The 17,090-nt window shown below is 38.6% G+C and overlaps 1 protein-coding gene across 1 annotated transcript in view; it reads left to right on the forward strand.

Annotated features, from left to right (window-relative positions):
- The window catches only part of dgat2 (diacylglycerol O-acyltransferase 2), a 34,200-nt gene extending 17,424 nt beyond the window's left edge, over positions 1-16,776 (forward strand). The window contains exons 6-8 of the mRNA XM_039744586.1: positions 4,679-4,853; positions 10,939-11,141; positions 14,455-16,776. Of these exons, the coding sequence (XP_039600520.1) occupies positions 4,679-4,853; positions 10,939-11,141; positions 14,455-14,609 (533 nt within the window). The 3' untranslated portion in view covers positions 14,610-16,776. The remainder of the gene's footprint in view (positions 1-4,678; positions 4,854-10,938; positions 11,142-14,454) is intronic.
- Positions 16,777-17,090: the final 314 nt, after the last annotated feature.

A 17,090-nucleotide genomic window follows, 5' to 3' on the forward strand; every position in this document is an offset into this window, starting at 1 on the left:
CCTTTGAACAATTAGTGAGGACGATATGTCACTATAGCACCGATGCTCCATTGTGGGACCAATGACCGCACTGCCTTTCCCTATGCTGGCTGTCACGTGTTCTTTCTCTCTCCCTCTCTCTCTCTCTGTCTGTGTGTTCTTTTTTTCTTCCTTGTGCTCCCCTTTTTATATGATGGGGAGCAGTTATAGGTGTGATCACCTGATGGTCATCCTGGGCTGATAACAAGACAATCTGACTACCTGCACATGCTGGCAAGGCATCACATAGATGGCTGACTGCATCTCACCAACTCGGAGATGAGCCATCTTCTCTGCACTCCCCAGCACAAGCGCATCCAATTTTACACACCTGGGTTTTGAAAGTTGTTTTGTTTTCATTTGTTCACGTTGGTGTTGGAACCTCTTCAGTTTATGCTACATTTCCTACGTATGTGTGGGTTCCTCCGCCCCCCCCCCCAGTTTCTTCCCTGTAGCACCCGCACACACCATGTGTTTCACTTTCAAGGGAAATGGATGAAATCTCGAAATTAAATGCCAAAAGGAGTAATGTGGATGCCATCTAGGCTCTTCGACAGTAAACCAACTGTCGGTCTTTGGACTTAAAGTACCACAGTTGGTACTTGATTTGTCCCAAGAGGAACGTTTAGCCTATATGAGGATGTTGTAAGAGGTGTGGGGGTTTTTTTTTTTTTTTAAAATAAAGGCAGAGAGAGGCTTGCTAATGCAAAATTATCTGTTATGTTGATACTGATATTACATATTTCCCTTGCTATTATTTGGAATATGAATGATTGATAACAGATTCCATTATCCAACCTGCTATATCCCAACTACAGGGTCATGGGGGGGTTTTGCTGGAGCCAGTCCCAGCCAACACAGGGCACAAGGCAGGAAACAAACCCTGGGCAGGGTGCCAACCCACCGCAGTTGATCACAAATTATGAGTGAAAAATGTATTTATTTAGCCTGTGTAATGAGGAGAGCTCTATACAAGAATGGGCGACTGACTTGTGCTGGTCAGAGGTTTCTATATGAACCATAGACCTGTTAATGGTTTTTGCTTTTTCAGTCGAATGAAAATGGATACATCAGGTAAAGATCCTATGCAAAGAATGAAGGATCTTATAGCTTTAATATCCTTATAAGAACTATATAACTATCGACATTAAACTACAGAAGTGACACATGGCAGCATAATTTGGCAGGTTACATACAGCATGTACCTTTACAGTCAGTCTTTCAGTTGGTTTATTTACAAAAATCTATCTGCCACTAGGTGGAGGCATAGAGCTGGCAGTTATGTGCTTTATTTTAGTGAATACTTTGTATTACTTGTATGTTTTGATGTAATTTAATTTTCAAAAGTAAAAAAAAAAATAATAATTTGCATAAACACATGAGGCCAGATGACGGACTAAGGTAACCAAATGCTTAAATTTTAATAAGAATTATGCAGTGTTCATTATAATGCTGGATGATTCTGGTACCAAGAGAGTTGTAGAACTCTGTGTACTGAAAATGTGAACTGGCAAATGCCAAAGTTACAGTACTTGACCACATATATGGTATATTTGTGAGTAAACTCTGTGCTGTTTGGTTCAGTGCAGTATAAGATCTCTTGGAGCTTTGTTGTGGCTGTATAAACTCATTGTTATTCTGAATCGATTAAAACATTCTATAACCAGTACAAATGAGTTTTGAAGTGTACATGCTGCATAAGTTTTTTTTTACTTTTAAATCACTCCCCAAACTGAAGTTGGTTGAGTGCAATTGATTATCTACATCTCCCAATTAAATTTAGCACTTGTTTCAAACTATAGATGGGCTAATAAGTTTGCAAGATTCCCATTAATTTAAATGATAGGTACTGTACTTTAGATATTAGCAACTTTCTGACTTTGGATTATGGGCATCTTACTACTAACAGTATAAAAAAAAAATATATCGATACACTTGAGTATTATGTTTTTTGATAGTGCATCAATTCTCAAACATAGTATCAATCTTTAATTACTAGTTTACTTTCAAAGATTCAAGGCACTCAGTTAATTATGTTTAAAACCCCGATTGCAAGATAGCACCTAACTTAACAATATAAACTGAGATAGGAAGTAGCGTAAGGGTTGACATATGTATGCTTTCAATACTCTGGCGGATGGATCTGGCAGACAGCGTGGATCGTGCTGTGACAAACTGAGCTGACTAGTAATACGACAACCGATGGCTGAATCCAGAGGTGTTAGACCAGCTCCCACGGCGTACAGAGCGGAAGTGTGGGCTCATTTTGGCTTTCGCAATAAAAAAGGCACTAAGGAGATTGACATGAGCCATGCCATCTGCAAATTGTGCCATGCCAAAGTCAAATATTCGGGGAACGCAACAAACCTGAGAGCACACTTAGCAAGACACCATTCTGATGTACAGATAAGTAAGCAAATGGCAAGCGTTAATGTGGGTCCCTCTCAACTCACTATGGAACAAGTTCACACACTGAATTTAGCACAGACCTCAACTCGTGCAAACAAAATAACTTGGTCAATACTCTTATTTCATTTGCAAAGATATGCACCCTCTGAGTGTCGTAGGGAATGAAGGCTTCCGAAATACACCATACCCTCCCAACAATACATCACTGACATTGCTGTGCCCAAATTGTACGTGAAGGTAAAAATGAAGGTACTGAAATATCTCAGCTCCACCGCAGGAGACATTGTTACTGCAGAGAAGTGTTCTGAAAGCTGGGCATGTTAACCAGCTTATCTTCCTCCACAAAAACCTTGACATTAAAAAAAATAAGCACTGACTTGCATACAAACTGTAATAACATGTGCAATCCAAGTTTAAGATCTGAAAAATATTGACTACCGATTATATATGCATTTTTTCAGTTTTGTTTAGTATTTTCTTTAGGAATTCTGCAAGCACTTTTAATTTTCAGTGATTATAGGCAGTTGTAGTTCTTTTTTTTTTTCAGATTACAGAAAATATACTGTTATGATGTTGGATGTTCCAGGGGCAATGCATTTTCTTTTATTGACCACTTGAGATTGAAAAATTTAAACAAAATGGTATACATGCTACAATAGAATGTGGACCTTTAAAGCAGAACAGATATAGATATAGAGATATAGATATAGATATATATAGATGGATGTGTGTGTGTGTGTGTGTGTGTGTGTGTGTGTGTGTATAGATTGATTTATTTTTTTTTATTTCTATATCTATGTATCAATATATATATTTATATTTTCTCAGTTTGTTTTCCTAAAGAATCCTGCAAGCACTTTTATTTTTTACTGATATACTGTAAACAAATGTTAATTCCTTTGTTCGGATTACAGTACTATGATGTTATGCATTTTCTTATAAACTACTTGACACACAGTGTGAATAGTATGATAGTTTTCCTAAAATTTAAAAAAATTACAATATATGGCAATATATTTGAATCGTAACCCCTGTATTATGATGCATATCGCAAAGTTCTTGCCAATACACAGCCCTACTTACTACTACAACAAAATGTGTGTGATATGCGTGATGTGTTTTTGTTTATTGCATTATCTTTATTTCAAATTGTACAGGGGTTTTTTTTTTTTTTTGTCATGAGTCTTTTTCAACAAAATCCTGATATTATGTTGTCATTTTAGTCATGATTTCTATCTCCTTAAACTTGAATGGTTTTTATACTGTAAGACAAGCAGTAGGTGTTTTCTGAGGTACAGTTAAGTTGCACTGAATTATAACATTTGGGAACTGTCACTTCACTTGAGTGTTATAAGGTTAAATTATTGCTTGCTGTTTTCCAATTTGTAAGTACAATTTAAATTTTGTTCTTTTATGACCCTTCACTATTTAATCTACATTTTATTGTACCCTCATATAATCCACACAGCATACTTAAGCTGACCTTTTATATGTTTTGTTTAGTTTAAGAAACTTCACAGGAACTACAGTTAACACCACAGTTGATGTACTATTTTATAATAAGTTTATAATTAAACTTTAGTTTTTAAAACTAAATTAACAATTTAACTCTACATTGTAGTGATGATTTTGTTTTCCATCCATTTCCTAACCCGCTGAATCCGAATAGGGTCACTGGGGTCTGCCGGAGCCAATCCCAGCCAACACAGGGCACAAGGCAGGAACCAATCCTGGGCAGGGTGCCAACCTACCGCAGTGATTTTGTTTTAGTATACCCAAACTCCTCATTGGCTAATTTATTTTTTTTATTTTATTTATTTTATTTTTTGTATATTCCCTCAAATAATCATCACTTGAGCATGGGAAAGGTGCTATATAAATTTATTATTACATGTAACAAGTACAGTACTGCCAATTACTCCCAGTTACATGAACTGCTATTTACAGCATATTTTACTACCTTTTCATACTGCAGTAGGATATTCATTAAATAAGTCATCTAGGAATTGATGATTTGACTGTGCAGGCATAAAGTAGTCTCTGACGAAGACTGGCTGCAATGAAAACTTGTTGGTTTCTGCTTTGCTTTATAATGGTTTCCATAAATTTGGCAAATTTTGCCTCATTCTAATTATTCTTTGTTGTGAAAGAAAAAAAATACTGTGTATAAGAACGCAAATTAAAGTTTTAAACTTTTTTTTTTTTTTTTTGGTCCATTATGAGTTTTAACAGACTTGTATGTGCTTTGCAGGAATTTGCCCTGTTAATCGAAAAGCAATAGACTACATTCTCTCAAAGAGCGGAACTGGCAATGCTGTAGTCATTGTTGTAGGTGGTGCTGCTGAGTCTCTAGACTGCACTCCTGGGAAGAACGTAGTGACTCTGAAGAGCCGTAAAGGATTTGTGAAGCTCGCCTTGCAACAAGGGTAAGAAAATTACACCAAACTGGGCATTTGGATTGTGGTGTGGACAGTCTGAGGTGCATCCTGGTGGCATTGGATGGACCAAAACATAATGTCCCAGCTGTGTTCTATTGGATTTAGGTCAGGAAAGTGTGGTGGCCAGTCAATGGTATCAATTCCTTCATCCTCCAGGAACTGCCTGCATACTCTCACCACATGAGGCCAGGAATTGTCGTGCACCAGGAGCCACTGTACCAGCATAGGGTCTGACAATGGATCCAAGGATTTCATCCTTACACCTAATGGCAGCCAAGGTGCCTTTGTCAAGCCTGTAGCGGTCTGTGTGACCCTCCATGGATATGCCTCCCCAGACAATCATTAACCCACCACCAAACTGCTCATGCTGAATGATGTTACAGGCAGCATAATGTTCTCCATGGCTTCTCCAGACCCTTTCACTTCTGTCACGTGCTCAGGGTGAACCTGCTTTCATCTGTAAAAAGCACAGGGCACCAGTGGTGCAACTGCCAATTCTGGTATTCTATGGCGAATGCCAATCGAGCTGCATGCTGCTGGGCAGTGAGCTCCGGGCCCATTAGAGGACATGGGGCCCTTGGGTCACCCTCATGAAGTCTTTCTGGTTGTTTGGTCAGAGACACTCACACCAGTGGCCTGCTGGAGGTCATTTTGTAGGGCCCTGGCAGTGCTCATCCTGTTCCTCCTTTCCCAAAGGAGCAGATACTGGTCCTGCTGATGGGTTATGGACCTTCTATGGCCCTCTCCAGCTCTCCTAGAGTAACTGCTTGTCTCCTAGAATCTCCTCCATGCCCTTGAGACTGTGCAGGGAGACACAGCAAACCTTCTGGCAATGACACATATTGATGTGCCATCCTGGAGAAGTTGGACTACCTGTGCAACCTCTGTAGGGTCCAGGTATCGCCTCATGCTACCAGTAGTGACACTGACTGTAGCCAAATGCAAAACTAGTGAAGAAACAGTCAGAAAAGATGAGGATGGAAAAATGTCAGTGGCCTCCACCTGTTAAACCATTCCTGTTTTGGGGGTCATCTCATTGTTGCCCCTCTAGTGCATTAACACCACAGCAGCTGAAACTGATTAACAACCCCCTCTGCTACTTAACTGACCAGATTAATATCCCATAAGTTTCATTGACTTTATACTATACTCTGATTAAAAAGTGTTCCTTTAATTCTTTTGAGCAGTATACGTGTGTGTGTGATATATATATATATATATATATATATATATATATATATATATATATATATATATATATACAAAAATTCACTTGTTTATTAATCGCCAAATAAACCACAGTGCCCAAGCATGAATCGCCTCTAATTCGGCTTCTCTATCAGTCCGTGGCCACCTTTCCTCTCCTTATGGGAGCTTCGTCCTGCTCCCACTCCTGACTCTAGCTACCCGATTGTGGGAAGGCGGCCCCTTTTATTCCTGCCCGGATGTGCTCCAGGTGTCTGACGTCCTTCTGGCAGCACTTCCTGGTGTGGCGGAAGTGCTGCCCTTTGCACCGGAAGCACTCCGGGCGTCCCTGGAAGGCTTTTCCGCCATCTTGCCGGGTGAGGTGGAAGTAACTGTTTCCCGGGTTTCACGTGGCTTGGGGCGCCCCCTGGCAGTGGCCACGGGTCCCAATGGGTTGGAACTTCTTTCCTCCTCTCCCATGGTCCTCTCCTGATCCAGGGCGGTTGCCCTGCCATCTTCTGGTCCTTCCAGGCATCCCGGCTGGACCCCAGCAATCTGTGATACTGCCCCATCTCCAGTGAAGAAAGTCGTTCATAGCGGCCAGTCCCACAAGGGTAGACTTTGGGCGAAGCAGGACTAAACTGTTGTCATCCAGGGCCTGGTCCTATAAAGAAATAAACATGGGGGCAGAGCCGTTGCCCTGATGCCACTGTCTTCTTCAGTTGTCCTGACTCCGAAGTACTTCCAGGTCAACGTCCCCATAATATCCACCTGGTTCTTGGTGAGCTCCCCTCTGGCGGCACCCACAGCACCCAACAGGGCTGAATCGGACTCCATGTCCCATGCTACCCTGCAGGAGTCCGGGGAACCATATCCTTTCAGGGGAGCTGCCATCTAGCATCCCGGGGGATGTACTGCCCTAAAAAGGCGGCTGTCTTCATTTGATGACTGGACTGAAATGCATGCCGACTGTCCACACACACATACATTATATATATTATATAATATAATTTATTCATTCATTTCCCCCAGTTTCAGACATACAGTAATTCCCAGGTTGACAAATCCTTTGATAACAAGTCTTCTTTATATCTACTTCATGCACAAATGAATTCACTAAACAGATGACAACTTTAACGGCCTTTTCACTTAAGGTGAGAAGGGTTGGGAAAGATACAAAAGTAAAATATACCCTTTACAGCTCCCTATTTTATTCTGTGGTCTAACCATATCCTGTTAATGTTTAGATATCAGAAATGATCATGAAATGACAAATGCTTTCTAAACGTGATATAGGAGGAAGATGAAATTGTTTTGTGTAAAATAAAAAATTTAGAGAAATGAACAACACAAATGTGTATTAGTGGAATATTCCTGAATGACTTGGAAACATAAACTGGAATAAAGAGATAGATGTTGACTGTCTAAGGCCTTAATGTTTGCTAATCTTAAGGTAACCAAGTTGTAATTGTATATCAGGAATACCATACTTTAGTTATAGAAGCTTAGGGGTGGGTTTCATTGGAAACAACGGTGGCCAGTGTTGGCTGGACATTATACAAATTTGTGATTTCTTCTTTCGGCTGCTCCTGTTAGGGGTTGCCACAATGGATCACCTTCCATATCTTTCTGTCCTCTGCATTTTGTTCTATTACACCCATCACTGCATGTCCCCTCTCACCACATCCATAAACCTTCACTTAGGCATTCCTCTTTTTTCTCTTCCCTGGCGGCTGTATCTTTAGCATCCTTCTCCCAATATACCCAGCATCTCTCCTCTGCACATGTCCAAACCGCCCACCTTGAGCTGACCCTCTAATGTACTCATTTCTAATCCTATCCATCCTTGTCACACCCAATGCAAATCTTAGCATCTTTAACTGCCACCTCCAGCTCTGTCTCCTGCTTTCTGGTCAGTGCCACTGTCTCCAACCCATATAACATAGCTGGTCTCACTACCATCCTGTAGACCTTCCCTTTCACTCTTGATGATTCACTCTTACTCCACTGCCATCTCTCCTAAACACCTCCATGCTTCCATAGGTTGTTATCTGGACCAACAGCCTTTCCATTTTTCATCCTCTTCAAAGCTGTCCTTACTTCCTCCTTGCTAATCTGTTGCACTTCCTGATTCACCATCTCCACATCATCCAATCTCTCTCTCTCTCCATTTATCAGCCCCTCATCGCTTGTGAGTATGTTTTCATCTTTATCCTTTATCACCCTAACCTGTCTAGCCAATTGGTACAGGTCCTTTTCTCCCTCCTTGGTGCCCAACCTCTCATACAACTCATCATACACCTTTTCTTTAGCCTTCGCCACCTCTCTTCACCTTGCGCCGTATCTCCTTGTACACTTGTCTACTTTCTGCATCTCTCTGACTATCCCACTTCTTTGCCATCCTCTTCATCTGTATACTCTCCTGTATTTCCTCATTCCACCACCAGGTTTCCTTTTCCTCCTTCCTCTTTCCAGATGTCACGCCAAGCACCCTTCTTGCTGTCACCCTTACTACATCTGCTGTAGTTTCCCAGCTGTCTGGTAACTCTTCACTGCCACCCAGTGCCTGTCTCACCTCCTCCTTAAACTCAACCTTGCAGTCTTCCTTTTTCAGCTTCCATCATTTGATCCTTGGCTCTGCCCTCACTCTCTTCCTCTTGATCTCCAACGTCATCCTACAGACCACCATCCTATGCTGCTTACCTACACTTTCCCCGCCACCATTTTACAATCTTCAATCTCCTTCAAATCAACTCTTGTGCATAGGATGTAATCTACCTGTGTGCATCTTCCTCCACTCTTGTACGTAACCCTATGTTCCTCCCTTTTCTTAAAATACGCATTCACCACAGCCCTGTCCATCCTTATGGCAAAATCCAGTATCATCTGACCACATTCATTTCTCTCCTTGACACCATACTTACCCATCACCACCTCGTCTCCACTGTTTCCTTCACCAACATGCCCATTGAAATCCGCTCCAATTGCCACTTTCTGTCCCTTGGGTACACTGTTCATCACTTCATCCAACTCACTCCAAAAATCTTCTTTCTCACCCACTGCACACCCAACTTGCGGTGCATATGCACCAACAACATTCATCACATCTCCAATTTCCAGCTTCATAATCATTACTCTGCCTGACAGTCTTTTCACCTCCAAAACACTCTTGACCTACTGTTCCTTCAGAATAACCCCCTACTCCATTTCTCCTCCCATCTACACCATGATAGAACAATTTGAATCCACCTCCAATCCACCTTGCCTTACTCCCCTTCCATTTAGTCTCTTGCATGCACAATATATCAACCTTCCTTCTTTCCATCATATCTGCTAACTCTCTCCCCTTACCAGTCATACTGCCAACGTTCAAAGTTCCTACCCTCCGTTCCACTGTCTTTACTTTCCTCCTCTCCTCCAGCATCCGGACACGTCTCCCCCTCTTCTCCTTTTTCAGCCAACAGTAGCCCAATTTCTGCCAGCACCCTGTTGGCTAACAGTACTGGTGGCGGTCGTTAACGAAATTTGTATTGTTGTCCGCATATTGATTTGGCAAAATTTTACACCGGATGCCCTTCCTGATGTAACACTCCCCATTTATCTGGGCTTGGGACCGGCGCAAAAAAACACACTGGATTGTGCATCCCCTGTGGCTGGGTTTTTATAAATATTTGTACATCTGCAAAATTATTTCCAGCATTAATTTTACGAACCCAAGGTGTGTTTTGAGTACACACTGCATGAGGTATGTTTAACTGAACGAACACTAAAATCCATGAAGCCTACAAAAAAAGTTGTAATGCAGCCACCTTAAATTCCCCAGCACTTCTTCCATCAGCATCAATGTTTTGCAAATGTGTCAATCAGCACAGGCAGCAAGCAGCCTGTTATCCCATCCCCTTACCAACGCAGCTGAAGTTCTCCCAGCTCAAGTCTGTTTATCTGGGTTCCAGGGCTTCTTGTGTTAAACACCAAGCAGGCATTATGGAGCACTGAGCTGATCTACACAAACTTTTTTTTTTTTTTTTTTTTTTATTTGAGAGGTATATGGATCATAGTGCTCTGACCTTTGCATTCCATTGCCCGAAGACCTCTTTAACAGTTGTTCCAGATAAGATTTGTCTATAACCATAGTATAGAGTCAATTGGTAGTGTTGCTTGTTGCCCTGGATATGTATTTGACCACTGAGTCAGTTGACATGAGGTTACAAATGTGTGTAAGAAAAATGCAGAGTGTTAAATGTGCACAGCTAGTAATGCATGCCCTCTTATTTATAGGATCTTTTCTTGAAAGTATGAGTGAATTGTATAGCATAACCTAAGAACAACACACACCACCAGTCGAGAGTTTACAAACCTATTTAAATTAAAGGATATCTGTAACTGTGTGTAATTGTTCCCAACAAGGTGAAAAAAGTACCCATCCATATGAAGGCATTAACTGTTGCTGACGGTGATTAGGGGGAATGTATCTTGATTTGCACATGGGAGTTGACAGAATTGCAAAATATCTGTTGGGTAATGATTAAAAATTTTACTGGTTCTGGTAGTTATTGAAATGATGTATTTGTATGTACTTTTCATACCGAAGCATGTTATTTGTTTAAAAAAAAATATTAATCATTAACTGTGCATGAAGGTGCACCTGTTTTATCCCTAAAAAATATTGTTGAAATGCAGGATAGGCTGGTTATGTTTTTTGTCCACAGTCGTACCATACATTTGCCACAAGAAGTTGTATTCTAAAGTGAAACATATATATTTTTTTTTTTTTAAAAAAACAAGTTATAGGATCAAGAAAATTTATAAACATTAATATTTTTGTCTCTGGGAGATTGAATATGTTTGAGAATCATACAAAAATGTTACTGTTCCTCCTCCACTGTAGTGCTGACTTGGTTCCTGTATATTCATTTGGAGAGAATGAGGTCTATAAACAGATTATTTTTGAAGAAGGTTCTTGGGGAAGAAATCTTCAAAAGAAATTTCAAAAGATAATGGGATTTGCACCTTGTTTGTTCCATGGCTGTGGAATGTTTTCTGCAAACACTTGGGGAATTGTGCCATATTCCATGTCAATCAACACTGTTGGCAAGTATATTCTTATGAAATAATAATTTAATGTACATAAATATTTATCATTCCAATTTTGTCATGCACCTCTTAATTTTCTGAACATTTTATACACTGTTGTGTTACAGGACCAGAAAAAGCATTTTATTTCACATCCCATCCTGACCTAGTTGTAAACCAACGTTTAAAAACTCTAAAGAATATTCAATTGAGATGCATGTTAACACCAAAATTGTTTTATAATTACGCTTGTTTTCCTTTACTGACATTACACTTTTTAATTGATGTATTGATTTCAGACTGTCATTTTTAGTAGGGTTTTGTAGTCAATTGTTAGGTTAAAAAACAAAACTGATTATTTAAGAAAAAAGTAAAAATACTTTACTTCCAAAACAATTGTATTTGCAATCCAAATTATAAACTCTTTTTTTTTTTTTTTTTTTTTTGTCTTCACTGACTTTTTTTCACTGATAATTAAAGTGATTGTCTTTTGCTATACCCCGGTTTCTGTTACTTTGTAACAGATAACCATGATTCATAAGAAGCTGACAGGATCTTGCTGTTGAAAGATAGATTGAGAAAGAAATTCAAAGGAGTTGTAACAGAATACTAATGCTGAAGAGTATCTTTAAGATGCATGGCACAACCAGTACACTGTAAATATAATGATGTCTATCCATAATTAGGAGTAAACTCGTATGAAAATCTACCAAGAAGCTGGTGGCAACCTTTCATTAGTTGCACAAATTCATAATGGCATCGGCCCCTTCACTGGGTGGTAGTAGCTTTACACAGAAAACATCCAGTTTGCATGTCCACTGATCTGAAGGGACCAAGGTAGAACATGTTGGTCCTAATTCCGAAAGACGCCCCTGGAACATAACCTTCACCCAAAAAGTAATTGAAGCATGGTCATGTAAATATTGTATCTAGCTATGGGATGGTGCCCTGCTTGGGACAGATAGGAAAATGAATACCTGTATATGTTTACACATTTTGGTTTAAACCCTGCTGCCTTATTGTAGAAAGCATAAGTTAAAGAATAATTTATTCTCCCAATATTACAATGTTTTGAAGCATATAGCCAGGTCAGCTTAACTCCATGGAATGGTCAGTCAGTGAGTGCATAGACCAATAACCTATATAAAATTGACTTTCCTAGAGAAAAGTGTGCATAGGAGAACTCTCCCATACTTAACTAAACAGAGTGGATAAAATTGTGAGATCTAACTGAGTTGCAACTTTAATTGAAACAAATGTCCACATTACAGTGGCTCTGAATTGCAATGCTCAAAAATAAAATTCATGCAAAAGTAAACCAGAAAATGCAAAACCAAACTGGAAACACAACTGAGCAAATGCAAAGAGTCTTTAAAACATGATTTGTTAGTTGGCAGATTTTAGACCAAACCATTATATCGGAAAACGAGGCATTAAAGTCGTTCTTCTATGCTTGCAGTAGACATGTCCATATTTCTACTGGATAAAAACCCATCTACTGGTTAATCCCCAGTCTGCTCTGCCACTGCTTTGGCAGAAAGAATACTGAAAGGAACACAAATGTCCTCTTTTCTGGCACAACATATAAAAATACCTAAAAAAAGATGAGATCCATACCACTCGTAAAGCTGGGATTGAATCGTGTTGTACGGTGTGCTTTTTGGTTTTTTTTTTGTGTGTTGCGTAATGCACTTCTTTGTTTTCATGCTTCACAATTTGTTTGCACAGTTGTCATTTTGTTTGCATGCTGCTCCATTTGCGTTTGTTGCTTCTGATTTTGATTTTTCATGATTTAATTTGTTTTTGTGCATTGCTCTTCAGGGCCACTGTACCACATGTTTATGTAATCATGCACATTCTAAGTAATACAGGGTGAGCCAAAAAAGTACCACATTTCAAACATTTATTTTACAAAAACACTACAAGGTAAAATTTGACACAACACAAGGAAGGATATACAAGAGAGTTTTTTTCACTGTGTTTTAAACATGATGCCCTCAAGGTGGTAGCCATCATTAGCGATACTGTTAGACGATTTCTGAACGCTCGCATGATTCGTTCGGCCGTTTCAAGGGAAGTAGTGGTGATTTTGTGGCGAATAGCGTCCTTGAGGGCTTTAAGGTTTTTTGTGGTTGGTTTGTGTATACCTTCAACTTGAGAGAGCCCCACAAAAAGAAATCAAACCGAGCAAGATCAGGCGAATGTGAAGGCCACCCGATATCCGCGCATAGGGTGATCAGCTTCCCTGGAAACATCTCCTGCAAAACTTTCGTGAATCTCCGCCCCATATGAGCTGTTGCTCCATGTTGAAACCAGGCATCCACCACATCTATTTCTTTCAGTTGGAGCCACAAAAAGTTCTTTAGCATTTCACTGTAACGTTCTGAAGTGACCGTGACCTTTGCCCTCCTGCAATGCCAAATTCTGTAATGGCGCACAAAACTGTAACACACTTGCTATGCAGAGGGTCTCTAAAGTTCACAAGGGTTGGTTTCAGCCCAGTAGTAAACATTTTACTTGCTTGTGCAACCATTCAAATGGAAATGTGCCTCGTCACTACACAAGGTGATGGCATCTTGAACGGTTTGCAGAATGTTTGCGCACAACTCTCTACTGCTGTCCCAGTCTCTCGGTGAGTTCCTGCACTACCATTTTGTATGGATGGAAATTAAGAACCTCCAGGAAAATCCTCCTCAGACATGTTGGAAATGCCTAAGGCAGAAGCATGTTTGCACGTTGAACGTCTAGGAAACTAAAATTGATGCGTTTACAGCTTGGATGTTTTTCAGACATTCATACAGTACGAGGACGGCCTGGAGATTTTCTGTTCAATGTTGTACCCGTCTGTCTAAATTTAATTACCCACTGAATTGGTTTCCGATTTAGGACATCACCGCTAGGATGAATGCTGAAGTGCATTTGGAAGTCATGTTGCATAGATTCATTGATGGATTTGTTGTTTTTGAAGAATGCTTTGACGGCAAAAGTACAGTGCTCACCAGACCAAAGCATGTTGCCAACTGAAAACTAAGGGGTCACCTATCAAAGGACCTCCACCCCAACCCACTTGGCTGCCTCTACCTTGCGCAATGACCTTGAGAAATGTGGTACTTCATTTTTGGCTTACCCTGTACGAAGACTTTTTAGTTTCAATTTAGTTTTACCTAAACATGACTTAATTTAAGTACTTTTTGGTTTAAAGATTTTGCTAAATTTAGTAGAGATCTGACATGTTTTGTCCTGATTTATTCTCTGCTGTTCTTATTGAAATTTCAGCTTTTGTGTTGATTTCTGATTTCAACTTTAGTAATAAAATATTTTTACTCCTCAGTTGGTGAACCTATAACAGTGCCAAAGATTGAAAACCCAACACAAGAGGAAATCGACCAATATCATGACTTGTATATACATTCTCTGATAAAACTGTTTGAGAAATACAAGACCAAATTTGGTTTACGAGACATGGATACTCTGGAAGTCCGCTAAGAGGAAAAAATGTGTTTGATACTGAACTTGCTGCTCTGTTAATAAGATTTCCATGGATGTGTTTAATCATGAGTTAAGTGACTTTTTTGTTTACAGACCATTATTCTATGAATAGTTTAGTTAACTGTAATTTGGAGGTGGGCTGTTGAATGGGGAATGCTTAAAAAGAGATTCCTCTAATTTTTCTAAGGCGATTCCCATAACAAAGTGTTACTTGTGTCGATATTTGTAATTATAATGGTTTCATTGCTCCAATTTTAATGCTTAATAGTCCACTGACTTTGTCAAAATGTACGAGTCTTTAGACTAGACAAATGGGTGTGTGGATTCGGATTGTCTGGTTTTACAACATTTAATGTAACAACAAAATTCTGCTATGGGGTTACTAGTTTTCAGTGAAAATTAAGGAAGGTTTCTCTTCTCAAAAGTTTATTTTGCATAAACATTAACCAAATTTTTCAAGATTAGAGAAACACTGTCAAACAGTATTTTGCACTTTTGATAACCATTATATATTAGGTTAATTGCACAGATTCTAGCATATTTTTCTATTTATAAAATGAGTGTAAACACACAGATTGTGCAATATGAAGGTTTTTAAATCCTTGAGGCAGCACTTGTATGGTTAAATTAGACCTATAATTTTTCTTCTATATTTGTACTGACATTGTGCCATTTGGTTATTTGTCTCAAATAAATATTTATGTAAATTGTGTAGGATTTTTTTTTAACTAGTAAAAGTACAATATTGCCACAGATTGCATTCTATATCTGTATTTTCAATAATGTAAATGGCTTAATGTGCCTAACGAAGGGTAGGGTGTGTTTCCAATAGTTAAACACTATTCCAAATGTGTTCTGAATGTTTGAAGGGGTAGAAATAAGTTGTGTGCGTGTGTGTTTTTGTTTATATTAATGTTGTACATGTATGCATTTAAGAAATTACATAATGTATTTGTATATGCATTAAACTGTGATTGTCTGTATTTGAAACCATGCACTTTATCGCTTTTGGTTTTTTTGACCAAGGTGCCTTTCTTGTTGGTGGTACCTTTTTAACGGTGAATGAGATTCTGGAAAGATTACTATCTTGATAAACTACTGAAGTGCCTATTATATATATATATATATATATATATATATATATATATATATATATCTATATATATATATATATATATATATATATATATATATATATATATATATATATATATATATATCTATATCTATATCTCTGCAATGTTTATATTTCCCTCATCCAAAAATCCCAATTGTAACTGTTTTTTAAACAGTAAAGGTGTGTTTTTTTTTTTTGTTTTTTTTTAATGAAAATTCTCAATACAGTCATGGAAATTTGACAAAGCTTTGAATGCTACAGTTATTTGATAAGAATGGTGGAATTCTTACTCTCCTGGAAATGTTCACAAAAAGCAGCCTGAAGTATTTATCAAAATAATAATAGAGTGACCTGATGTGCTGGTAATTTTATACAGGTTTTATACCTTGATTTTCATGGTACTATGTGAATTATGTTAATAATGAATGTGTATTTAAAGTACCATTCATTTACATGAACACAAAATTAAGAATGCCAAAGTCAAAAATTACTTTTTTTTTTTTTCCCAATATAGTATTTGAAGAAATCGAGTAATATTGTAATTCAAAACTTTTGGCTGATGTGTTTGTGAACATCCTCTTCTGTAGTCTTATCAGGGGTAAATTTAAAAATAAAAAAATAAAAACTTGGGAGAAAGAATGTAGACTTTTTTGATTGTCTTAGTACATATACATTTTAATCTACCTGCAGCTCTGCAATGTAAGGATGTGCATTGATCATTTGCCCATGTGTTTATAGTGGATTAATTATATGATGTGAACAAAGAATTAGAGCTACATCTCTGGAAACTTCATAATGTTAATGTTGTATGTTGCATGTGCTGGTTAAATGAAGTACATCAATTCAAAATTTACCTGTGTTTTTTTATGTACTCTTTATCAATTTTTACGATGCACATGTTCCAAGTGTTGATGTGAGATGCTTTCCAACAATGAGGCTGATTTGAAATCATAGTAGATTAAAGTGTTCTTTTCAGTGGCTAATTGTTGACGAATGTCTGTTTTATTCAACAAACCAATAAAATCTTAACTTTTTTTTGTAACAGAACAACTTGTTTTTTCTTTGGTTGAGAGTGGGAGTATATTGTGCTATATACCTGTCCATTTATCAGATTTTATGAACCTGCTCTTTCCAGCGTATAGTCACAGGGCTGCAGCATGGAGGGCACAATAGCCACCAGCCCAAGATTATACATACATTATACACCACTGGACACAGCACATGCAGACACACGGGCTCCTTTTAGAGTTGCCAGCTAATCTTATGTTTAAGTATTCAAAGATGTGGAAGGATACCCCTTGTTGACACAGGCAGATAGTGCAAACACCTTTTAAGCAGAATCCAAGCAGATGATGTTGGTT

The sequence above is a fragment of the Polypterus senegalus genome, chromosome 2 (assembly GCF_016835505.1).
Source record: "Polypterus senegalus isolate Bchr_013 chromosome 2, ASM1683550v1, whole genome shotgun sequence".
NCBI lineage: Eukaryota > Metazoa > Chordata > Cladistia > Polypteriformes > Polypteridae > Polypterus > Polypterus senegalus.